Source organism: Caretta caretta, chromosome 14 (assembly GCF_965140235.1).
Source record: "Caretta caretta isolate rCarCar2 chromosome 14, rCarCar1.hap1, whole genome shotgun sequence".
Classification (NCBI taxonomy): domain Eukaryota; kingdom Metazoa; phylum Chordata; order Testudines; family Cheloniidae; genus Caretta; species Caretta caretta.
In genome coordinates, this window is record NC_134219.1 from 3411737 (window position 1) to 3437123 (window position 25387).

A 25387-nucleotide genomic window follows, 5' to 3' on the forward strand; every position below is an offset into this window, starting at 1 on the left:
AATTACTTGGCGGGATTACGCTAAGGATCTTAAAGACGACTTAGGATAGGAAAGTGGGGCAGACAATCCTGGCATGCTCCATGGCTGAGCCCATGGGGATGGGGGCGGGCAGCAGGTGAGCTGCTCTATACAAACCAAAACGCAGCTGTTCCCGGTTCCCTCCCGCGCAGTCACAGCCCAGAGGGGCCAGGGCAAGACTCCAGCAGCTTCGCTTCATGACAAAGGCCATCCCGGGCTCAGCGCCGAGACAGGAGCCCTGCAGTGGCACCAAGAAACAGTGCCCCGCTCCCACACTTACTCCAGCGTAACCCCCCGGTGGCAGGAGAGGAGGGTCGAGTGCGTAGAGCCCTCTCCGCTCAGTCCCTCCCTCCCCACCCTCCAGCTGTAAAACAGGGATAACTGCACGGCCCTGGCGCGCAGTGATGTGTGAGGATAGATACATTAAAGACTGTCAGGTGCCCAGATACCACCATGGTGGGAGCCTAAAAGTACCTACAACAGATGCATCCACAGTGTTCCTCTGGCTTCACGCTGGCACAGCAGGGACCGGGCCTGGGCTAGCATCCACCTCTGGATTAAATATACAGGGGAAAAAAATCAAAGCAATAATCACACGTGGCGTGTAAAGAATTCCATCCATGCGGCTCAGTGCCTTCACAACAGCCGGCTCCCTGCATCAGGGGAGGCTTCTATCCCCCTTTCACAGAGGGGGAAACTGAGGCACAGAGCGGCGAGGGGGGATTAGAGCTCTTGGGACAGGGCCCATCTAGGTCCAACACTGAAGAATGCTGTCTTTGCAGCCCCACCTCCCACAGAAGCAAGCAGGATGATTAGGGAGCAGCTTTCTGTCTCCAAACCCATTAGGACCTGGCGTCTCCTCAGCCCGGCTTTAGGGATGGAGAAAATGAGGCCCAGAGAGAGGACGGGAGTTGCCCATGGTCACCCAGGAGAGTCGGGCTAGTCCCCGGGCCTCCCAGCTCCCAGCCCAGCCCCTGACCCATCGGGCCACGGTGTCTCAAAGGGCAACATCAGGCTCGGCATGGCGCGGCCGGAGCAGCCGGTGCTGTGCTCCTGTCCCAGGAATTCGCCCAGCTCCATCCCTGCTAACGAACCCTGAGCCCAACCTGGCTTTGGGAGGCAGAGACAGGCAGGGGCAGCTCCAGCCCAGGCAGGTTTGGGCTCAGGGGGCCCCAGCGTGGGCCTGGAATGACTGAGCTGCAGGGGCCCTGGGGTACTCGGGGGCCCACGAGGCGACGGTTGGCTGCTTGGCAGAGGCTGGCTCAGCTTCGCCTGGCAGCCGAGTGCTCCCCACAGCCACACCATCACCAAGGTGACATCTGGAGTCACGGAGATGGCACAATGCCAGGCCTGGGCTGGAGGGCACTGCCATTTGAAGCCTTAATGAAACGCCAGCAGGAGTGCTGGCAGCCCCTGTCCACACCTCCGCAGCTGCCTGTTGGCAGAGTGCTGGGGGTCAGCGAGGGCTGCAGCTGGGTGTGCAGATAAATCTAGATACGCCCTCCCTTCCCCTGGGCCTGCCTTCCCCCTCCCCGCAACACACCCCATCCCGCCCACTCCTCCTCCTGGCCCTCTAACAACCCGGCCCCCTCCTCCTCCCTCCCTCTCACCGCAATGCTGCAGGCCCCCCTCTTCCCAGGGTGAGGAGCCTTAAAAAAACAACAACCTTGTCCCTTAAAAAAAGCAGGGGCTGCCAAGCCAATATACCGCACGTGCCCTCCCTGCTGAGACAAGCGGGCAGGAAAGACAAGGCCCTTTGTAAGGGCTGCAGGGCCAGGCTGGGATCAAGGGCGTCTCCTCCAGGGGGTGAGTGGCTGGGGGTTATGGTGGCAGGGTCGGATCCTCAAGCTCGGCGCACGGGGGTGCTGAGCTCTTCTGAAATACAGGCTGTCACGGACTCACAGATCATGCCCACTCTTGGCCCCGTGCGGACGGTGGGGGGTGCCCCTTTCAGTGAGACAGCGCTTCTCCTGGGGGGTCCACTCTCTCTCGGGGTTATGCCCCTCCACCTCCTGGAGCTGCACCTCTCTGAGCCTTAACACGCCTGTTTCTTGCCGTGGGCCCCCTCAGGGAGTCCACTCGCTCTGGACCCCCGGGGCCTCCACCCCCCGAAGGGGATGATGCCCCGCTGTTCTCTAGCCCGGAGAGACTCTCAGCCAGCGTAAAACAGGAGGGTTTATTGAGCGTTGAACACAGCCCAGGAAACTCTCCGCACCTCAGGCCTGGGCTCCCTCAGCACAGCACATCCCAGTCTCCCCTGTATCGAGGGGGACTCTGCCTGCTCCCTCTCTCCAGCCCAGAGGCCCCCCCCCTCCCCGGCTTCCCAGCTGGGCATCTGAGATCACCGGCCCCAAGCCCTGCCTCTGTCTTGTCTCCAGGTAAACAGGGTCGCCTGGGCCCCCTCTCCTTTCTCCGCAGCCCATTGTCCTCCCACTGGCCAGACCCGGCTGGGACTCCTGAGCTGGGCTCTGGGTCACCAGGTCCCCAGTTGCTGGGGTCTCCATTCTCCACGCCAGTGGTTGGGGTCCCAAGTTTCCTTGCCGGTCCTCTGTAACAACAAACTCCCTCTCCCATCACCTCGTTAAACCCGTAGCACCTAGGGAAACTGAGTCTCACCCCCTCTGCATGCAAACCATAGGAAAACCAAGAAAATCCCCCATAGGAAACAACCAAAAAACCAAGAAACTCTCTCACTTTGTCACACAAGCCCTGTGGGTGGAGCCAGGGTGCCTGGGCTCCCTCCTGCCTCTGCCCCAGACTCACCACGGGGCAAGTGGCTTGCCAGCTTGTGCCCGCCACTCATTCACTTGTTGAAAGTGCTTAGTAAGCCTCCTCCGGAAAGTGCCAGGGAAGCCAACGGGCAGTTACTCGGCGTGGGGAACCCGCTCCAGCCTGCTGGGCCATCAGCCCAGCTGCCAAGCCCCGCTGAGGAATGAATGATAAAGGCACCTGATGTTTCAATCTCAAACTATGCCCAGGGGAGCGCTGTGCCCAGCACTGCCATGCAGCCCCCTCTGGGGTGGAGCGTGGCTGCTGTTTATCTGCCATGCCCAGGTGGTGGCAATGAAAGGGCAGGTCTGCGGTGGTGTGAAGGGAAGGGTTTGGGCTGGGAAAGCAGAGTGCCACTAAGGGTGACACGGGGAGGAACAAGTGACTCATCCGTGCCTGACTCCAAGGCAGGGGTAGGAGTGGGTGGGGGAAGGAAGGGGGTTCCTGCAAGGAGCCTGTCTGGCTTTGCCCTCCCTCCCGCTTCGCTGGGAGAACGGGTTCATCTGGCTGTGCCGGGGCTGCCGGGTCTTCTGCCCTCTGCTGGTGGCCCAGAGATGGATCGGACACGGGGCGTCCCCATGCAGGCCGGCTTTGGTCACCCCCTTCACCCGTTGCCATTAGTGTCTGGGGTGACCAGCTGGAGACCCTCTGGCCTGGGAACTCAGCCCCCCGCCCCTCCTGAGACGAGGCCCATGCGATCGGGCTGAGCTGCCCAAACCTGGGGCCAACGTGTGAAAAGGCAGCTGGCAGTGGGCTGGTGTAAAAGTCCCGGGGAGAGAGGGGGCGCTGGGCTGGGAGAGGCACTGGAAGGGTGGCTGCGGGGGCTTGAGGCAAACGGCGGAGGGGGAGCCCAGGGTGTAGGAGGGGGTCACTCGCTGGCACTGGGCTCTGGGGGGCAGGGATGAAAGAAATGTCTGGGAGATCCGGCCGGGGCATAGCTCTGCGAGGAGCCGGGTGTGGGTACGCTGGACAGGCAGCTCTGAAAGCTGGGCTCTGGCCAAGGCGACTCGGGGGGAACCTAGCTCCTTCCCAACCCGAAACTGTGCTGTTGACGCCCCTCAATGCGGCCCCGCAGCCCCCTGGCTATTCCAGGCGTGGGTCTCTTCTACCCCCACCCAATCTGCCACGGCTCACAGTCCCCACCCACTGGGGCAGGTATCCGGCCCCAGGGGCTAGGAGAGAGCTTGCAGGTGAGCTCAGAAGTGAGGATTTTCTTATCGTAGGGTGACTTGTGAGGGCCAGGGCTGTGCCTGGTGGGTTGCTGTAGGGGCACGCAGGGCTGTACACAGTGGTATGTTATTGTAGGGTCTCCTGGGCCGTGCACAATGCTTTATGATAGGGTCCCTCATGGGCAGCGGGGCAGCCGGGTGAGGATGCGTCATGGAGCCAAGCCTGTGCGTTGCAGACCCATCCGGGCTGGTTGTATACAGCCTTGAGTGGGAGGGAGGCCAGACTCCCCCCGCTCCCCCCCCCAGGACACGGCGCCAGGTTTGCTCTGGGAAGAACGAGGTCCAAAGCGAGAATTTTGATCATGACCTGGAGGTTTATTGGCCTTGCACTGGCAGTGTGAGGCAGGGCCCTCGCCACGGCCCCACCAGCACCAACTCTGCCCAGCGCTCCCGGCTCATCCGTCGCGCCCAGCTGCTGCGCCAGGTGCTAGTGCTTTGATACGTGGTGGAGCTCGCGTGGGCATCACAGACATTTTCAGCCGCAGGAACCCGGTAGCTCAGCTGGTCCCAGGGCCCCAGAACATCCAGCTACACCAGCGTCCCCCAGGCAGAGCACTGCGTGCATAGCCCTTTGCTTCAGGAGCGATGGGCAATAAAACAGAGAGAGATTAAATGCTCTGACCTGACCGAACTGGGATCTTGGGGGGCCAGAAGCGGCAAATGGCCAAGCGAGCAGTCTTGCCTAGTGGTTAGAACGGGGAACTGTTTGCCAGGGTTCCTGGGTTCCATTCCCGTCCGGGTCGCAGCCTTGCCAGGTAACCATGGGCATGTCCTTTAGTTCCACACCATCTCGGCTTCCCCACCTGACAATCCAATGCCCTTGGGGTACGTGTTACAACTGCCGGGCTTCCAGTGGCATGCTAAGGGCTTAGCACCCCCTGCAGGATCCCCAAGCAACTGTGTGTCTCCTCCCTCCGGCCCCAAGCGTTAAAACAGGCCTCTCCACAGTCTGACCAGTGCTGAGGTCCCAGATGGACCTCATGGGAGAGCGGCATTGGGTGGAGCGGCCTAGTGCACTAGGCCTGGCACTTGCCCAATATGGTCTCGTGGGCACAGGATCAGGACGGCCTGGTTCCCTTCCACAGTCAGAACATGAGTTCACAGCAATCACAGATGCCTCAAGTCAGGCCACCAGGTCTGAGCATTCCTGCTCTGTTGGGGCTACTGCACCAGCTGGCATCTTGCCCATGCCAACTAGTGCCAGCTGCCTCCTATCCAGCCAGTACACTGTAACCCACCGCCTTGCCCTGGCTGCTGCACGCCACATCTCACCCTCTGCCCAAGCCCCTCGGGGGCTGGGATGCGAGGGGCTCGGTGGGAATGGGGTAGCCAGGCTGCACATTCCGGTGACTGGGAACCCTTTGAGAGCAGGACCGCACCGACGCTGTTGCCCTAAAGGGACACACTCTCCAGCAGCCCCTGCGGTTTCAGAGCCGAGTGCACAAAGCCCCCGTTGTTGGGCGGCTGGCCGTGCCCGGTGCAGAAAGGACTGCAGGAGCGGATCACCTCACCGGCCGTGCGGCGGAAGGTCTTGCTGATGAAGCAGTAGAAGAAGAAGTTGACGGTGGTGTTGAGCATGGCAATCATGTTGGCTAGGTTCAGAGCCACGTGCAGCCTCTGGTCCTTGCTGGTGGAGCCCATGTAGAGGTGGAAGAGGATAACGCACGTCCGGGGTGCCCACAGCACAGTGAAGATGGTGGTGACGGCCATCAGCATGGCGATGGTCTTGCCCATGCGCCGGCGGTGCCTGTCCACCCGCTTCCCCCACTTGAGCTTGCAGACGATGACGGAGTTGGTGGCCAGGAAGATGCTGCAGGGGATGAAGTACATGGTGAAGCAGTGAACCCACTTGAGGACCTTGTCCACGGTGGTGGGCGGCTGGGAGTCGTGCCAGATGTCCAGCCACCAGTAGAAGGGGATCCCGGTGGCCAGCGCCGTGCCGAAGACGGCGGCGATGATCTTCCGGGTGCGCTCGGGGTAGGAGAGCATGCGGTAATGCAGCGGGTGGCACAAGGCCACGTAGCGGTCGGCCGTCAGCAGCACGGTCACCCAGATGGAGGCGTGGTTGGTGGCAAACTGCAGGACGTTGACGGTGTGGATGAAGGCGTGGGGCCCCTCACGGGCCAGGATGGCCATCTGCAGGATGAAGCCCATGAAGATGATGATGACCTGGGTGAGGATGTCGGAGGCAGTCAGGGCCAGCAGGTACCAGTAGGACGATTTCTTTGTCCTGACAGCCAGGCGGGACAGGGCGACGGCCGTCAGGATGTTAACTGGAGCAGGGACAAAGCACAGCAAGAAGTTGAAGGTGTTTGCCCAGCACAGAGGGAAGGTCTGAAATTGGCCGGATCTAGGGATGCCCGTGCTCCTAGAGCAAAGCATGGCTCCATGCAGCGTCTGGGGTAATCTGAGCATCTGCCACCCCATCTCAAGATCTGCAGGGAGATGCCACCTGTGAAGTTACTGCTTGCAAGGCAACCCGGCACGGAGCTGGAGAGAGGAACCAGCATCCTCCTCTCTCAATCTCGACATTCGCTGCTGGGTCCAGGGAGACTGCCAGCTCCTGCACTGCTGTGTGTGTGTGTGTGTGGGGGGGCGTCTTGGCTGAAAGCAAAGTGCTAGGTGCTGGGAATGGGCCAGGGCTAAGCTGCACCTGGGGATGGAGGCTGGGCTGAGCTGGGCATCTATAAATACCACTGCGCAGGGCGCATTTGCTGGTTAATCTCTCCTCTGGGTCAGCCTGAGAGATGCAGATGCCGTCTGTCCCTGAAAGCAGCAGCAACTGGGCCTCCGCTCACCTAGGTTTGACGGCCCCTTGGGCAAAGCCAGCCAGGCAGAAATTAGCCAACCTTTGGGGGCCGCCGGCACGGTGCCCCCTCCTGGCAGGCCTGCTGTAATTGCAAGCTCAGCTGTGTACAGTGAGTGAAAAGTTCACGCCACCGTAACCTAGGAGAACAAACGTTGCTGGGCAAAGGTGCAAAGGGGAGACAGACAGACTGACTCAATCCAAGCAGGCTATAACTCCCGCTCCTTGAGTTATCCTGTGTCTACCCCTCTTCCCCCAGGGTTCTTTTCCTCCCCACCTTATTTCTTCCCTTCCCCTCTCTCCCTTCTTTTTCCTTCTGTCTGATAAGTGTCTGGCTTAGCCAGCCAAGACAGTATATTTTGCAACAGTGCTGGGAGCCTGTGACCAGAAAGGCAGCAAAATGCAAGGTCCTAAATGGCCCATTGCTGGAACAAGTTTGCCAGGGCTCAGGGTGGCTGATCAGATCGTGAGCTGGGCCTGGGTCTTTTCAGCAGCGAGGCTGCAAGTGAGAGTTAACACCAGAGACTGAAGCTGCATTTTCTCTCATCGCCGTTCTTCTCTTTCCCCTTTTGTGGGTCTTTGTCTTGTCCTCTAGGAAACGGGATCGGACTTTAACAGCAGCACCAGCTCCAGCCCACCTCACTAAAGTAATCCCTTCTCCCAAAAAGATTATTACCGTCTTTAACACCATCTAAGAGACAGTCAGATAAGGGGGGTGTCGCGGAGTGTGGGGGAGTCCAGGCCCTGCACCCCTCTTCCTGGGATCCACTGAGACTCTCAGCCAGCCAGTAAAACAGAAGGTTTATTGGACAACAGGAACACAGTCCACAACAGAGCTTGTGGGTACAACCAGGACCCCTCAATCACGTCCTTCTGGGGGAGCAGGGAGCTTAGACCCCAGCCCTGGGGTTCCCTGTGTTCCTCTCCCCAGCCTCCCAAACTGCCAACTAAACTCACCCCGCAGGTTCCCTGCTGCAGCCTCTGTTCACATTCCTGGGCAGAGGTGTTACCTCCCCCTCCCCCTCCTGGCTCAGGTGACAGGCTCTCAGGTCTCCCATCCCCAGGGCACATTCCCAGGTCAACACTCCCCCCTCCCTGCTGAGTCACTTCGTCACATCTCTCCCCCCTTCGAGACTGAACTGAGCGGGGTCACTGTGACCAGTGACCTGGGGAAGTTCGGGGCCCCCTCTCCGGGACAGCGCATCCGCTATCAGGTTGGCACTTCCCTTCACGTGGACCACGTCCATGTCGTAATCCTGCAGGAGCAGGCTCCATCTCAGGAGCTTGGCGTTGGCTCCTTTCATCTGGTGCAGCCAGGTCAGGGGAGAGTGGTCGGTGTAGACGGTGAAGTGTCGCCCGAAGAGATAGGGCTCTAGTTTCTTGAGGGCCCACACCATGGCCAGGCACTCCTTCTCGATGGCCGCGTAGTGTTGCTCCCGGGGTAGCAACTTCTTGCTCAGGTACACGATGGGGTGTCTCTCCCCCTTTTCATCCTCCTGCATTAACACCGCCCCCAGTCCCGTGTCGGAGGCGTCGGTGAACACCACAAAGGCCTTGTCAAAGTCCGGGTTCGCCAGAACTGGGCCACTGACCAGAGCCTCCTTCAGCGCCCGGAAAGCCACCTGGCACTGCTCGGTCCAGACCACCTTGTCTGGCTTCCCCTTCTTGCATAGCTCAGTGATGGGGGTGGCTATGGCGCTAAAGTGGGGCACAAATCTTCGGTAGTATCCTGCCATCCCAATAAAGGCTTGGACCTGCTTTTTGGTGTGGGGAGCGGGCCAGTCTCTGATCACCTCCACCTTGGCTGGTTCCGGCTTTAGGCGGCCGCTCCCCACCCGATGGCCCAGGTAAGACACTTCCGCCATCCCCACCTTGCACTTCTCCGCTTTTACAGTCAGCCCAGCCCCCTGGAGTCGGTCCAGCACTTGTCTAACCTGGGACACGTGGTCCTCCCAGGTCTGGCTAAAGACACAGATGTCATCAATATACGCCACGGCAAAACTCTCCATCCCCCTCAGGAGCTGGTCCACCAGGCGCTGGAAGGTGGCCGGCGCTCCCTTGAGGCCGAAAGGCAGGGTCAGGAACTCATAGAGCCCCAGAGGGGTGATAAAGGCCGATTTCGGTCGGGCATCTGCATCCAGCGGCACTTGCCAGTAGCCCTTTGTAAGGTCCATGGTGGTAAGGTACCGAGCTCCTCCCAGTTTGTCTAGGAGCTCGTCCGGCCTGGGCATGGGGTAGGCATCAGATACAGTGATGGCATTGAGCTTCCGATAGTCCACGCAGAACCGGACCGACCCGTCCTTTTTGGGGACCAGCACCACCGGCGAGGCCCAAGGGCTGGCCGATGGCTGGATCACCCCCAAAGCCAGCATGTCCCGGACCTCTCTTTCCAGGTCCTGAGCAGTTTTCCCTGTGACTCGGAAGGGGGAGCATCTTATCGGCGGGTGCGACCCTGTCTGCACCCGGTGGACAGTCAGATTAGTGCGTCCAGGCTGGTTGGAAAACAGCTGTCGGTACGGATGCAGCACCCCCCTGACCTCAGCTTGCTGGGCAGGGGTTAGCTGATCCGAGAGGGGGATTGTTTCCAGGGGGGAACCAGCTCTGGTCCCAGGGAATAGATCTACTAAAGGGTCATCTCCCTGCTCTTCCCACTGTCCACATACGGCCAACACCACATTCCCCCTGGCATAATATGGCTTCATCATATTCACATGGTACACCCGGCGGTGGTGCGCCCGGTTCGACAGCTCCACCACATAGTTTACCTCATTGAGCTGCTTGACGACCTTGAAAGGGCCCTCCCAGGCGGCCTGTAGTTTGTTCTTTCTCACAGGGATGAGAACCATCACCGGATCCCCGGTGGCGTAGGCACGGGCCCTTGCCGTGCGGTCATACCAGACCTTCTGCTTCTTCTGGGCTCTGGCCAGATTCTCCCTGGCCAGGCCCATGAGTTCAGCCAGTCTCTCTCGGAAGATCAGGACATACTCCACCACTGACTCTCCATCGGGAGTGGCCTTCCCCTCCCACTCGTCTCTCATCAGGTCCAGGGGGCCCCTCACCCTCCTTCCATATAACAGTTCGAAAGGCGAAAATCCGGTAGACTCCTGGGGCACCTCCCTGTACGCGAACAGCAGGTGAGGTAAGTACTTGTCCCAATCCTGCGGGTGCTGGTTCATAAAGGTTTTCAGCATCATCTTTAGCGTCCCGTTAAACCTCTCCACCAGCCCGTTGGACTGGGGGTGATAAGCTGAGGCCCAGTCGTGCCGGACCCCACATTTCTCCCACAAGCACCGGAGCAGGGCCGACATGAAGTTGGAGCCTTGGTCTGTCAAGACTTCCTTGGGGAACCCCACTCGGCTGAAAATGGTCAGGAGCGCATCGGCCACGGTGTCTGCTTCAATGGAAGCTAAGGGCACTGCCTCGGGGTAGCGGGTGGCAAAATCTACCACCACCAGAATGTATTTCTTCCCCGACCGGGTCGTCTTGCTGAGAGGCCCCACGATGTCCATGGCCACCTTCTGGAAAGGCTCCTCTATGATGGGCAAAGGTCTCAAAGCCGCTTTCCCCTTGTCCCGGGCCTTCCCCACCCTCTGACAGGGGTCACAGGATCGGCAATACTGCCGGACCGTGGTAAAGACCCCGGGCCAGTAAAAGTTCTGTAGCAACCTCTGCCGGGTGCGCCGGATTCCCTGGTGCCCTGCGAGGGGGATGTCATGGGCCAGGTACAGGAGCCTGCGGCGATACTTCTGGGGGACCACCAGCTGCCTCCTGATCCCACAGGACTCTACTTCCCTTGTGGGAGCCCATTCTCGGTATAGGAACCCCTTCTCCCACAGGAACCTCTCCTGGCAGCCTCTCCTCATGGTCCGTACCACCCTGAGGTCGGCCAGGTCCCTGAGCTTCCGCAAGGAGGGATCTTTCCTCAACTCGGCCTGGAACTCAGCAGCTGGGGAAGGGATGGGGACCGGTTCCCCCTCAGTGGCCAGGTCTGAGGCCTCAGCCTCTCTGAGCCGTGCCCCTCGGCCCTCCCTTCCCACCAGGGTAGGGTCCTGCGCCTCCGGTGCGGTACCCTCCCCGAGGTCAGGGAGCAGTGGCCCTCGCCGGCTCTGGCTACGGGTCACAACCAGGGCGGTCTGGGGCTTGCTTGGCCAGTCCTCTAGGTCTCCCCCCATCAAAACTTCAGTGGGCAAATGGTGGTGTACCCCCACATCCTTGGGGCCCTCCTTGGCCCCCCATTTCAGGTGTACCCTTGCCACGGGCACCTTAAATGGGGTCCCGCCCACCCCTGTCAGGGTCAGGTAGGTGTTGGGCACCACCCGATCTGGGGCCACCACCTCGGGCCGGGCCAGCGTCACCTCCGCGCCCGTATCCCAGTATCCATTGACCTTCCTCCCATCCACCTCCAGGGGAACAAGGCACTCTCTCCGGAGGGACAGCCCCGCGCCCACCCTGTAAACTGAGCGCCCTGAGTCCAGAGCCTCCAGCCCTCTGGTGGAGCTGGCCTGGGGTACTCTTCCCTCCTGAGCAGGTGGTAAACTGGTAGGCCCCCTTTCCTGGGTCGTCTGCCCCTCGTCCAGCTGGGTCCCTACCCAATTAACCCTGGGTAGGTTGGGTCTGCTCAGTTTGTCCCTGAGCCCAGGGCACTGGGACCGTATGTGGCCTCTCTGGCCACAGTGATAGCAGCTCAGGTCACGTTGGTCCCCTCGAGCGGGTCGGAGGGGCCCGACGCCAGGCGTTCCCCTTGGGAGGGGGTTCTCCCTATTTCCCCGCTGGGAGGCCCCCTGGTGACTCTCTCTCTGCATCGGGGGGGGCCTGTTCTTTTGGGACTCCTCCCGGCTACCCCCTGACCGACTGTTCACAAACTCGTCGGCCAGCTGCCCTGCGTGCTGGGGGTTCTCGAGCTTTTTGTCCACCAACCACAGCCTCAGGTCGGAAGGGCACTGTTCATACAGTTGCTCCAGTACAATTAGGTCAAGCAGGTCCTCTTTAGCTCGGGCCCCAGCTGTCCACTTGCGGGCATACCCCTGCATCCGGTTGGCCAGTTGTAGGTAGGTGACCTCAGGCGTTTTACGCTGACTCCGGAACCTTCTCCGGTACATCTCGGGGGTCAGCCCAAACTCACGGAGCAGGGCCTGTTTGAACAGTTCATAGTCCCCTGCCTCCGGCCCTGTCATCCGGCTGTACACCTCCACGGCTTTGGGGTCCAGTAAGGGGGTGAGAAACTGGAGCCTGTCTGCAGGGTCAACCCTGTGCAGCTCACAGGCATTCTCAAAGGCCGTCAGGAAGCTATCTATGTCCTCCCCCTCCTTACGCTGGGCCAGGAAGCACTTATCAAAGTTCCTTGCAGTCTTGGGTCCCCCCTCACTCACCACAGCCGGGGCCCCACTGCTCTTCAGCCTGGCCAGCTCCAGTTCATGCTGTCTTTGTTTCTCCTTCTCCTGACGTTCCCTCTCCTTCTCCTGACGCTCCCTCTCCTTCTCCTGACGCTCCCTCTCCTTCTCCTCCTGCTCATGTTGACGTTGTTTCTCCTTCTCCTCCTGCTCATGTTGACGTTGTTTCTCCTTCTCCTCCTGCTCATGTTGACGTTGTTTCTCCTCATGTTGACGTTGTTTTTCATGATCCTCCAGCTCCCTCATTTTCATCTCCCTCTCCCATTCCAGCCGCCTCCGCTCCAGGGATGGGGAGCTCCGCCGGGAGGATCCCCTGCTGGGTGCTGGGGTCAGGGTGCCCTCGGTATTCGCTGGGCTTCCCCCAACCCCTCCCCCAGGCATAGGTAGGAAGGGTCTCGGGATGTCCTCGGCAGCAGTCTGACCCCTCCCAGCCCGGTCAGGCCCCGGGGCCCACGCTGCGTCTGCCGGGCGGCTCCCCTCAGGGACAGGGATCGGGTCATCCAAGCGATCCCTCTCCTCCAACTGGGCAATCAGTTGTTCCTTGGTGGACCTCCCGATGCGCAGCCCCCTCTGCCTGCACAGCTCCACCAGGTCACTCTTAAGGCGTTTAGCGTACATCTCCCTGCTGGCCACTCGCAGGCCGGGCAGCTTCCCACGGTTTCCAGGAAAAGCCCTTAGTGTGCCAGTCCTTCTTGAGGTCACCACCTCTTTGCCAGGGTCGAGCTGCAGACTCCTCCGCCCCTGGGACCGCTCGCTGCAATCCCCCGGGGGACCCTGTTACTGCAAAAGTCTTTCTCTCTGGTCACACATTCCCAGGGGTTAGCCGCCCCCCGAAACCGTCTCTCTCTGAATCTTCAGCACGCCTGGTCCCCGTCAATTCCCCTTCGTTTTACTGTTCCCCAGTCACTTACTGCAGGAAGCGCCGTTCACGGGGTGCAGTACATCCCACCGCTGCCACCAGTTGTCGCGGAGTGTGGGGGAGTCCAGGCCCTGCACCCCTCTTCCTGGGATCCACTGAGACTCTCAGCCAGCCAGTAAAACAGAAGGTTTATTGGACAACAGGAACACAGTCCACAACAGAGCTTGTGGGTACAACCAGGACCCCTCAATCACGTCCTTCTGGGGGAGCAGGGAGCTTAGACCCCAGCCCTGGGGTTCCCTGTGTTCCTCTCCCCAGCCTCCCAAACTGCCAACTAAACTCACCCCGCAGGTTCCCTGCTGCAGCCTCTGTTCACATTCCTGGGCAGAGGTGTTACCTCCCCCTCCCCCTCCTGGCTCAGGTGACAGGCTCTCAGGTCTCCCATCCCCAGGGCACATTCCCAGGTCAACACTCCCCCCTCCCTGCTGAGTCACTTCGTCACAGGGGGGTCTTTCTAAAATCTCTCTCCAGCTACTGGGAAAGGGAACAAGGGCTGTCAAACTGAAAGCTTTACTCAACCCTTTATATTCCAAAGGCTTTCACTGTTTTTCCTTCTTTTCTGTACAGTTACTAACAGGTGAAAAGGCTGTTGAATGGTGTGTTTGCCATGGTGCTAAACGGGCTCCAGTCTCTGGGTACCAGCCCCCGGACCGGCACTGTTTAATGCTGCCCAGTGACTGGGTCACATTATTTCCTTTGGCTCTTTGGGCTCATTTATTCCATCTAAATGCACACACCAGGCCCTAGCTCGGCAGGTCGGGGAGGAAGCTACTGGCTTGCTGGGATGTAGCCCCACAGATTTAGGGGCCTGGATCCCTCTCTTCCCACCATCGCTGGAGGCGAATGTTTTTATAAAGACGCTCTGGTGTCCCAAGGCTCCCCTCCAACACTTTCTAAAGCAAGTTTCATGTTTTCATTGGGAAATTGTAGTGAATTTATACTTTAAAACAGGTTAAAAAATGAAACAGGTTGAAATGGAAACAAAATGTTGCAAAATGATCAGAAGGTTTTGATTGCCCCGACCCGACGTCTCGGTTCGCAAAAACATCGGAGCTTCCAACCCCTCGTCCTGTTCTGGGACGGGGAAAACCCCCAAATGGTGAACTCCCCCAGGCCGGGAAAAGTACTTCCCACCCCACTCCAGCAGCGCTAGCCTGGGGGTGCAGCAGGGGAGTCACGGCTCAACTGGCCACCAGAGGGCACCAGGACAGGCCAAACGCGGGGATGGAAACGGCAAGCTAGGGTGCCAGCAGTGTCTGCTCTCCGTCCCGGGCACAGCTGCGCCCTCGGGTATGGGCCTGTGGCCTTGTGCCTCTCACAGGAGCTCAGCCCCTCTGAGCGAGGGCAGGACGTGATGGCCACACCCAGCGTCCTCCCTGACTGCCCCCCAAAGGGGGCACAATTCTCAATGCCAACTCACCAGCCTGGGCGCCAGGGGGCCCTGGGGAGCCCGGACAGCCTCACACCCTCAGTCGCGGCACCCTCCTCTCCTCCCACACTCCGGTGTGTGGGCATCCCTTGCTCGGGCTGCCCGACCCCTGTACTGCCCCCGCCCATCGCTCGTCTCTGCCCCAGCCTGGTCCAGACGCACAAGGTCGGCATGAAGCATTAGACCTAGCACAACCCCCCCCGAGATCAGGGGGGCCAAGGCACCCAGGATGCAGCCCTGCTAGCTCCAGGGAAGGCCCCCAGCGTAACTGGTGCCGTCGGCAGGGCGGAGGGACCCTCTCCACCTGGCCGCTCGGTGAATCCCCTGGGCTAGGCAGCCTCCCGGCGAAATGCACCGCAGCCAGTCCCGTCCCTTCCCCCCAGGGGTGAGGTGGCTGTGTCTCTGGCAGCCCCGAATCCCTGGCCCCGGAGCAGCACCAGGCGCAGTGGGGCAAGGGAGCCCCTTCCCCCACCCCGTCCCAGCCTTACCTGGCAGCCCGAGGCCCAGCAGGACGCTGTAGTAAATGATGGGGACGATCTCCTCCCCGCAGAGTGGCTGCTGCTCCCACTCCCGCGGCTCGGCGTTGCTCACCCGGGCCCCATCTGTGCTGTTGGGCAGCAGGATCATCGTCCTTCACCATTGGCAGCTGGCGGGGGAAAGCCAAGGGCATCAGGCCATGCCACGGGATCCCCAGCAGTCTCTGCTCAGCGCCAGAGCGCTGGGCTCGAACCCTGCCCCAGGCCAACGCCGGGGTGAGCCAGTGTGGGGCGTGGGCCAGACCCCACGATGCTCCTCACACGGCCGAGCACAACTGGTGTCTCAGGACTGGAGTAGGGGGTGGGGGAGAGCAGGATCGGGAGTGAGGGGCACCAGCAGAGCTGGGTGTGGGGTGCCCAGGGCTGGGCTAGCAGGGGGCCGCGGGTCGGGAGTGAGGGGCGCCGGCAGGGCTGGGCTAGCAGGGGGCCGCGGGTCGGGAGTGAGGGGCGCCGGCAGGGCTGGGCTAGCAGGGGGCCGCGGGTCGGGAGTGAGGGGCGCCGGCAGGGCTGGGCTAGCAGGGGGCCGCGGGTCGGGAGTGAGGGGCGCCGGCAGGGCTGGGCTAGCAGGGGGCCGCGGGTCGGGAGTGAGGGGCGCCGGCAGGGCTGGGCTAGCAGGGGGCCGCGGGTCGGGAGTGAGGGGCGCCGGCAGGGCTGGGCTAGCAGGGGGCCGCGGGTCGGGAGTGAGGGGCGCCGGCAGAGCTGGGCTAGCAGGGGGCCGCGGGTCGGGAGTGAGGGGCGCCGGCAGGGCTGGGCTAGCAGGGGGCCGCGGGTCGGGAGTGAGGGGCGCCGGCAGGGCTGGGCTAGCAGGGGGCCGCGGGTCGGGAGTGAGGGGCGCCGGCAGGGCTGGGCTAGCAGGGGGCCGCGGGTCGGGAGTGAGGGGCGCCGGCAGGGCTGGGCTAGCAGGGGGCCGCGGGTCGGGAGTGAGGGGCGCCGGCAGGGCTGGGCTAGCAGGGGGCCGCGTGTCGGGAGTGAGGGGCGCCGGCAGAGCTGGGCTAGCAGGGGGCCGCGGGTCGGGAGTGAGGGGCGCCCGCAGGGCTGGGCTAGCAGGGGGCCGCGGGTCGGGAGTGAGGGGCGCCGGCAGAGCTGGGCTAGCAGGGGGCTGCGGGTCGGGAGTGAGGAGCAGAGGCAGATCTGGGAGGGGGTACACAGGGGGGTCAGAAATGCTGCAGCTGCTTTCATGCTCGGAGGTGGCACTGACCCCTTCCCCCCGTCCCTGGAGCTCCAGAGCCTTCGGGGGCCCTACATGTGCTGCCCCACATGGGGCTGAGTAGCTACTGAGCTCTGTGATTGGCCAACAGCCTTTACGGGTCCAGCACTGCGATTGGCTGAGCAGCTGTTAGCGCTAATTAAAACACCCCGGGCGTGGCTTCCCGCCAGCCGTTATTTCATTTGCAGCCCTGGGCTCCCAGCGGCTGGTTCAGGGACCGGCTTGGTCACCGACCGGGTGCTGCGAGCAGACACGACACAGGCAGGCCCCAGCCACTGAGCCATGATGGGGCGAGGGGTCCTGGCTGAGCCGGGCAGGAGCCGGGCTGCAGCCTGCAGCCCCCAGAGCCTGGAGCAAGGCCTTGCCCGGCCCTCGGTGCTCCCAGGACCCTGGCCCTGAAGTGGGGAGCTCACGTTAAGCCCAGTGCATCCCCCAGCTGAGCCCTGATTCGGGCAGATGGGAGATCTCCCCATGCCCCATAGGTGGGGGCCGTGCCAGGCTCATTGCCACTGTGGACTGGTGTGGACAGGGGGACCTGTCACACATGCACATGGGTTACATGAGCACGTGGGAGCACCCGTGTGTAAGCGCCAGAAGCAGAATTTACTGGCTGCACACAGCACGTCACAAAGGGGGCATTTCCCAAGCTAGCCCCTGCCAGTGACGCTCTGCAGTGCTGCGAGCCCCTGCCAGTGACGCTCTGCAGTGCTGCGAGCCCCTGCCAGTGACGCTCTGCAGTGACACGAGCCCCTGCCAGTGACGCTCTGCAGTGCTGCGAGCCCCTGCCAGTGACGCTCTGCAGTGCTGCGAGCCCCTGCCAGTGATGCTCTGCAGTGACACGAGCCCCTGCCAGTGACGCTCTGCAGTGCTGCGAGCCCCTGCCAGTGACGCTCTGCAGTGACACGAGCCCCTGCCAGTGACGCTCTGCAGTGACGCGAGCCCCTGCCAGTGACACTCTGCAGTGCTGCGAGCCCCTGCCAGTGACGCTCTGCAGAACCTACAGTCCCAAAGGTTCCTTTCTGGAGTAATGGGCTGGTGGCCCAGGGTGATCTCGGGCCTCTCCCTGCTGTACTTCCCCTCTCTGGGGGCTCGGGTGGCACCCGGGCAGGAGAACCCTCTCTCAGCAGAGAGCCTGCGCCGCTGTTTGTCTGCTCAGCCCCGTTCCCGACTCGGAGAAAACTGGATCAAACCACGTGTGCTGGGGATGCAGCTCCTGCCCCAGTAACGTCGCTGCTCGGTGCCGACCCAGGGACGCTCCAGCCATGCAGACGGAACGACAGCCTGTGCTTATTTTTAGCCTCATCTCAGGGCCGGCGTACGCGCGCGGGGGATTGCAGGTGGAGCCAGCACAGAGAGCGGGGTGGCTTATCACGGCCCCGCCGGGAAGACGCCAGGGACCGGCCATGGTTCTGGGCCAGCCTTACTGTTATTCCCGCGAGTTACAAACTCTCTGCAGGGCACGCCGGCTCAGGCCCACGGGTCAGTCGTGCAAGGTGCAGGGCGTGGGTGTAGCCGCTCAGCTGGACAGCCGGCTCCCCAGGTGTGAGGGCTGGACTGAGCCCTGGTGGGCCCAGTTTAGTCACAACACCACAGCACTTTTGTGATTGGCTGAAATTGGGGATTTTCTAAGCCAATGAGAAGGCAGCCCTTGGGTAAGGGACAGGTAAGTATCTGTCATTACTACAATCAGGGTAAGGTGCTTTTGGCTTGGCTGGCTGGGTCGCCCCCGGCTATGCGCCTCCCTTGGTTCTCACTGTAGGGAAGTCTAGTAGCGCAAAGTTAAGGGTGCCCAGAGGGATCTGGTGCCCTTCCAGGGGGCTGAGTTCAGCAAAACCCAGTCCTCTCACCCCAGGACATACAGCACCAAGGCAATCCGCCCTCTGCCCTCTTCGAGTGATGCCCCAAGACGCCCACAGCACGACCCTGCGCTCAGCCTTTGCTGATAGTGCCGGGAGCAGGGCGCAGGACCAGTCTGGGATGGAGCCTAGCACCTTCTCTTTGCACATTTTGCCAAGTTCAGGTGAGCTGCACTGCCCCGGGGACCTCTGTGCAGCCTGCGCCCCAGAAATAACCCCACACCTGGGGGATTTCACAACCCCGTCACAGTGCCTTTGGCTCACCCAGACAACACCCACACACCACCGGCATGCCCGGCTGGCCAGCCCCATGGGCACACTACTGACCCAGGCTGGACAACTCTGCTGAAGTGGGGCAACCTGCATCCCGAAGAGTCCCCGGACACTTGTTTCCGTCCATCACACCCACGGGGTTCAGAGCAGGTGCTCGGACCCCTCCCCAGGGCCCCCCAGATTGCCCGATATCACAGTCACAGCTCTGCCAAGCTTCGCCACCAAAGTCCTCTACCATTCAAGGCAGCTACCCACACACAGTGCCTGCCGCTGGAGAGCATAAGCTAAGTCCCAGCGGCTCCTGCTAGCTCGCAGGGGGCAGAGGGAAGATTGCTGGAGCTGTTTCTTCACTCTGGCCCCTGGTTTTCCGAGGTTTTGCAGAATGGAGCAGGCTGGAAGGATGGGGGATACTACAGGGCGACTGTAACGCAGTGAATCTTATTGAATCTAGCCCCATGTCCCAGCAGGTGGTGGCCTCATGTTCCTGTTGGGATAACGGTAGCGCCCTGTGGGCCCCAACTGAGAGCAGGGCCCCACTGTGAGAGGCGCTGCACAGCCACAGAGTAAGAGACAGTTCCTGGCCCAAGTTGCTCCCAGTCTCAACAGACAGCAGGCGGGTGAAGGGAGGGTCATTCTGCCCATTTTACAGGTAGCCAACCGAGGCCCAGGGAGGTGCACTTGCCTGTCCAAGGGAGCCTACACAGAGCCAGGAATTTAACCCAGATCTCCTGAGTCCCAGCCGAGTGCTTTATCCACACGGTCCCCCTTCCTTTGTGGGCAGGGAGGCAGATGTAATCCCTATTAGCTGGCTCTGTACACGCAGGACCCCCCGGCCCTGCCCTGCGTGTATATTAGACACCGTGTGAGGAGCAAAAGTGCCCCCCCCCCCCGGATTCTCAAAACCGGCTGCGCTACCATTTGTCCGAGCTCCTCAGGCCAGACCCTCCCGGCTGCGCAGAAGCTGCTGCCCCAGACCTCAGGGCCCCGGCGGGGTTTAAGAACCGGGTGTGGAGAAACAGCTGCCAAATCAGCTCAGATGGGGCCTGGCTGGTGCAAGCCCCTTTTCCCTCAGGCTCCCGCGGACGGACGGGGGGATCCAGTTCCAGCGCTGGCGACTCGAGGTCATTGAGGTCCCTCCCAGTGAGCTCTAAGCTCTTCTTTGGCGTGTCTTGTGCCCGCTGAACCAGCACTGACCGAGGAGCTGCCCTCGGGCCGCTGAGCCCTCGGGGGGCCAGTCCCTGGCACTGGGGTACTGGGCGACCCCCTCTGGTCGTGCACCTGGCCCGCTGACTGGTGCTGCACCTGGACAGACGTGTCCTTTCCTTGGGGTCTGTGTGCCCCTCAGCAGGGACCCAGAGGAACAGGACAGAGCGGGGGAGCAGCTGCCAGTCCCAGCTTGTCCCCAGGTGCCAGCCTGTGGCCCCTGCTCAGCCTGCTTCTGGCCTCGGGGGCCCTTAGGAGTCGGGCATTTAACTGTGCAGACCCTGCCGCGGTCAGATCCCAGGGTTGGCCGCAAGAAGCATGTCTGCACTCACCTCCCTGGGACGCTGTCTGTCTGTCTGTCTGTCTGCAGGTAGGCTGCTTTGTCCCAGGGAGGTGGGGATCTGGCCTCTGAAGCTGTCAGGGACTCACACTCCAGGTCTCGTCCTGCCTCCAGAGTGCCGGGAAATGAACAAGCCAGAAATCGCTAGCGTGTTACAGCGGAGAACCTGTCACATCAGCAAAACGCTTCTGCCAAACCCCAGATTGGAGCATGGCCCCCTGCCGGAAAGGACCCCCCAGCAGCTATGTGCCCTGGAGAATTCACCCGACATGCCACACCCCACCCAGGGCAGGGAGAATGAAGGTAGAGAGATAGACAGAGGGGGGTATGGGGATAGCTAGATAGCAGGGTGTATGTGGGGATGGATGGATGGATAGACAGATTGCAGGGTAGATGTGGGGAGAGATAGATAGGTAGGGTATGTCAATCAAATTGGTAAATCATATCTGTATAATCCACCGGGCAAACTCCTAACCCCCCCGCCGCACACCCAAAGGAGTCCTTTATTGACAAGCAGGTAAAATAGGACCCTCTCGCCTGTCTTTAGGTCCAGCCCTTCCCACCGTGGGCTCTGGCGGGTGGGCTCTGGTCACGTGCCCTGGCCGTGTGTCCAGGGGGCGCGTCTCCCCCTCACTCTGCCCCACACTTGCCATCTTGCCCTTGGCTCTTTGAGAGCAGCCTGCCCTCGGCTGCAGGGTCTCCAGAGCCCGCTAGACGAACTCCCCAGCCTGCCTTATGGGCCTCATGGGCTCTTACCTTGGTGCCCCTCAGCAGCGCCTGTCCTGGGGTCTCTTGCTGGCCGAACAGCTGTGGTCACTGATCCCTGCCCCCGAGGGCGCGCCCAAGCGCCTCGCCCCAGGCACCGTCACCAGGGATGTGTGTGCACGGCTTCCTGGCAGCCAGCCTCCAGGGAGAGTTGCCGGAGGAGATGCTAGAGCCTGCTGGGAGGGGGAGCGTGTGCGTGCGTGTGAGCTGAGCTGAGCTAATGGAGACAGGGGAGGGAGCCCCTGGGCAGCGGCAGGGCAAGCAGGCTGGGGCCAGAGTACCCAGGCTTGGGCCTGGGATGAAGGTCTCCAAAGGGTGGGAGGGGGAGAGCTGGCAAAGCCCTGGAAGACGCCAGGGATCAGCCCTGCACTGGCCAGGTGATGGGCAACAGGATCGCCTAAGCCAAGCCCAGAGCTCAGCAGACACCCGGGGAGTGACGCCATGGCAGCCCGGTTTGTGCCCAGACCCCCGCCCCGGGGAGGGGCTGCAGTTCCCATATGGGGGGGGGAGTATGGGGGGGGGGATTCTGGCTGTGCTCAGGAGAACGAATCACCAGGCTGCAGGTTAGGATTGTAGCTTTGGCAGCTCAGACCAGCGGCCCTGTTCACCTGCCCTCCGGATGGCCCTCCTCCCCCTGCTCTCCTTCTCAGGCGCTGAACCCCTGGTGCCCCCACCGGGTTTGGAGGGGGGTGCTGGGGCAAAGGGGTCCCTGAAGGGACTGGAGAGGTCAAGGAGTGGAGCCCCCCTGTGCTGAGGCAGGACCAAGCGTTTCCCCACTGGGAAGGGCGCAGTGGCCTCCCGGCGCTCACATGCCCCTTCTCCCGTGGGAAGCTCAGCCAGGGCTCTGGCGCACACCCGCACTCACTCGTGTGCATCTGTGCAAGATCACACCCACCTGCCGGGCACACGCAACCCGGTGGGAGAGCTCCCTGGGCGTGTGGAGCGTGTGCCCACTCGCCAGCTCACACTACAGAGAGCTCAACTGGTGTGTGGGGCACCCGAAGCAGGGCGCCCGGCCCTGCACCGAGCGCTCAGGCTGGCAATCTCGGTGCTCAGGTCTGGAACCGGGTGCTCCCAGGTTGGCTCCCCAGATCGAAAGCTGGGTGCGAGGTGTATTCCTTCCCCGCATGCACCAGGCACGTACACGCCAATCCCACCTCGGCGCCGACCCAGGGGCTGCAGTGTATGCCGGGAGCTGGAGCCTCTGTGGCCAGCAGATCTGATTTAAAACTAACAGCACCCGCCTTCTGCTCCTCCCTGAATAGAAAGCAGCCCTCGAGCTCCTGCCCCGTCACCCACGCATCCCCCACAAGCCCCACATTGCACAGAAGCGTTACGTTGTTCTACATACAAAGAACAACCTGCACCCTTTGGTCCGGCCGCCTTGATTTGTCCTTAACCAGCCAACCACACAAGCACAACCGGAGTGAAGTCGCATGTCCAGAAGAGAGCGCAGTGTCCCTGACTCACACAGTACCATGCTGCGGGAGCCCTGGCCAACGTGGCAGCTGCCCCTGCTGACAGACACATGCCTGGGCATTTAAAGGTGCAGTGCAGAGAAAACAATCAGAACAGGTACTGCAAACCCTACACCCCAACCTGGCAATAAACAAACGCCCCCACACTTCAGATATGCCTCCGTGCGGGCAAGGCCCTCTTTGTAAAACAAGGGCTAAAAGAACTTGGTGTATACTACACAAAGGACGTCGCTGTGTGTCCTGAGCCCTGCAGTGTGTATGTGTGTCTGTCTGTCCATCCTTGGAGAGCTGCAGCTGTCACTGTGGCTACTCGGAATGATATATCACAGCACTTAGCACCTGCCACTTTCCGTCCCCCTCAGCCGGCGCCCTGGCCTTGTGGTCACAACATCCCGCCCAATGCGACCTATCTGCCCTCTCCCGCACCCAGTCTTTCCTTGTGTTTGGGGCTGTACTTCTGTGATGAGCCGGACCTATCTCAGCCCGGCGGGGGTCAGTTGGCTGGGTGAGGATCCTGGCTCAGACGGTTGCCAGTCCCAGATGCTTGATGATAAGGTGCAAGAAGCTCCCCACCCCGTGGCCAGTTGGATGGAGAAACCTGACCATAGCAGCGGTGTCTTCGGAGCCCCACTAGTTAGCGGCTGGCTGATGCCGGGAAGCCTGGCAGGTTGCGGAGCTGTTCTCAGGAGCCGTGTAAATTGCCAGTCCTTCCTCTGAGCCTGCTAAGCTCTTCGCTCCAACATTCGTCCTGTGCCGGCAAGTTCCCCAGCCACGAGACAGAGCCCAGCATTCGCCTTCCAGTGCACGTCACCCTGCCAGCAACTATTCTCACCTGCCACCGTGCTGCCCGTCCCCTGGCTGGGGCGGGTCCCCCTCCTCTGCCCCACAGTTTCCCCAACCCGAAACTGACCCATGGTGTCAGCGGCACTCCTGCCCCAGCACTGCTCAGCCCCGGTCCAGCTCACTGCCTTAAACCACGTGGGGCCAGGCACACACCCTCGCTGTTCACCTGGCCCAGGGGTGAAAAGTCGGCTCCTTGCTTCCGGCCTTCGAGCCAGGGTCTCATTCCTGGCAGCGTGTGGCCCTCACAGCCTGGCGGCTCAGACCCTGAGTCAGCAAACCATGAGTTTAGCCCCATTCCCAGTTGGGCCTCCCAAGTCCTGAGGACAGGACTCTCTCCCAGTGGTTTCAGGCCTTCCTCTGAGCCTCCCCCAGTTCTGACCCCAGCAATGGGGACGGAGCAGGAAGTAAAACCACCAGGAGAGAAAGCAGCTGCCACCCAATCCGGGAACCTCTGTCTGGCCACTGCCTGAAGTCAGGAGGGAGGGGAAGATGTGCCCGCAGCAGGCTGGGGAGCAGGGCTGAAGCTCAGGTCAGCCCCCCTTGGTTTGCTGGAGATTCGCCAGTGCCCCAGGCGGGCCAGGACCACCTCGGGGATGAAAGAAAAGGAGTACTTGTGGCACCTTAGAGACTAACCAATTTATTTGAGCGTAAGCTTTCGTGAGCTACAGCTCACTTCATCGGATGCATAAAAGTGGAAAATGCAGTGAGGATATTTTTATACACACAGACCATGAAAAAACGGGTGTTTATCACTTCAAAAGGTTTTCTCTCCCCCCACCCCACTCTCCTGCTGGTAATAGCTTATCTAAAGTGATCACTCTCCTTACAATGTATATGATAATCAAGGTGGGCCATTTCCAGCATAAATCCAGGGTTTAACAAGAATGTCTGAGGAAGGGGAGGGTGGTAGGAAAAAACAAGGGGAAATAGGTTACCTTGCATAATGACTTAGTCACTCCGAGGCTCTGTTCAAGCCTAAGTTAATTGTATCCAATTTGCAAATGAATTCCAATTCAGCAGTCTCTCACTGGAGTCTGTTTCTGAAGTTTTTCTGTTGTAATATCGCAACTTTCATGCCTGTAATCGCGTGACCAGAGAGATTGAAGTGTTCTCCGACCGGTTTATGAATGTTATAATTCTTGACATCTGATTTGTGTCCATTTATTCTTTTACGTAGAGACTGTCCAGTTTGGCCAATGTACATGGCAGAGGGGCATTGCTGGCACATGATGGCATATATCACATTGGTAGATGTGCAGGTGAACGAGCCTCTGATAGTGTGACTGATGTGATTAGGCCCTGTGATGGTGTCCCCTGAATAGATATGTGGGCACAGTTGGCAATGGGCTTTGTTGCAAGGATAGGTTCCTGGGTTAGTGGTTCTGTTGTGTGGTATGTGGTTGCTGGTGAGTATTTGCTTCAGGTTGGGGGGCTGTCTGTAGGCAAGGACTGGCCTGTCTCCCAAGATCTGTGAGAGTGATGGGTTGACCTTCAGGATAGGTTGTAGATCCTTGATAATGCGTTGGAGGGGTTTTAGTTGGGGGCTGAAGGTGACGGCTAGTGGCGTTCTGTTATTTTCTTTGTTGGGCCTGTCCTTTAGTAGGTGACTTCTGGGAACTCTTCTGGCTCTATCAATCTGTTTCTTCACTTCCGCTGGTGGGTATTGTAGTTGTAAGAATGCTTGATAGAGATCTTGTAGGTATTTGTCTCTGTCTGAGGGGTTGGAGCAAATGCGGTTGTATCGCAGAGCTTGGCTGTAGACGATGGATCGTGTGGTGTGGTCAGGGTGAAAGCTGGAGGCATGTAGGTAGGAATAGCGATCAGTAGGTTTCCGGTATAGGGTGGTGTTTGTGACCATCGTTTATTAGCACTGTAGTGTCCAGGAAGTGGATCTCTTGTGTGGACTGGTCCAGGCTGAGGTTGATGGTGGGATGGAAATTGTTGAAATCATGGTGGAATTCCTCAAGGGCTTCTTTTCCATGGGTCCAGATGATGAAGATGTCATTGATATAGCGCAATTAGAGTAGGGGTGTTAGGGGACGAGAGCTGAGGAAGCATTGTTCTTAGTCAGCCATAAAAATGTTGGCATCCTGTGGGGCCATGCGGGTACCCATAGCAGTGCCGCTGATCTGAAGGTATACATTGTCCCCAAATGCGCTCGGGGATGAAGGCACCTCCTCCTGGACATGGTACCTGCAGGGTCTAGACCCTTCTGAAAGCAGCAGCAGGGCCCAGCATCTCAGCTCCCAGGCACCAAGTGCCTCTAATGCTCAGACCATTAGCTCCATAACCCCCAGCACGGGGCCTCATCCACCAGCCCCGTCCC

At 60.6% G+C, this 25387-nt stretch overlaps 1 protein-coding gene across 1 annotated transcript; it reads right to left on the reverse strand.

The window, feature by feature from the left end:
* Positions 1-4394: 4394 nt before the first annotated feature.
* Positions 4395-15187, reverse strand: GPR142 (G protein-coupled receptor 142). Its single transcript, XM_048817735.2, has 2 exons — positions 15049-15187; positions 4395-6289 (listed from the first exon to the last, which is right to left on the reverse strand). Exons 1-2 carry the CDS (start codon positions 15185-15187, stop codon positions 5409-5411), a joined length of 1020 nt encoding a protein of 339 aa, XP_048673692.2. The 3' UTR covers positions 4395-5408.
* Positions 15188-25387: the final 10200 nt, after the last annotated feature.

Coding starts and splice junctions, on each gene's coding strand:
- GPR142 (XM_048817735.2), bottom strand. CDS start 15,187: ATGATCCTGCTGCCCAACAGCACAGATGGGGCCCGGGTGAGCAACGCC. Junction 6,290..15,048: donor GCTGGGCCTCGGGCTGCCAG/GTAAGGCTGGGA, acceptor TCCCTGCTCCAG/TTAACATCCTGACGGCCGTC.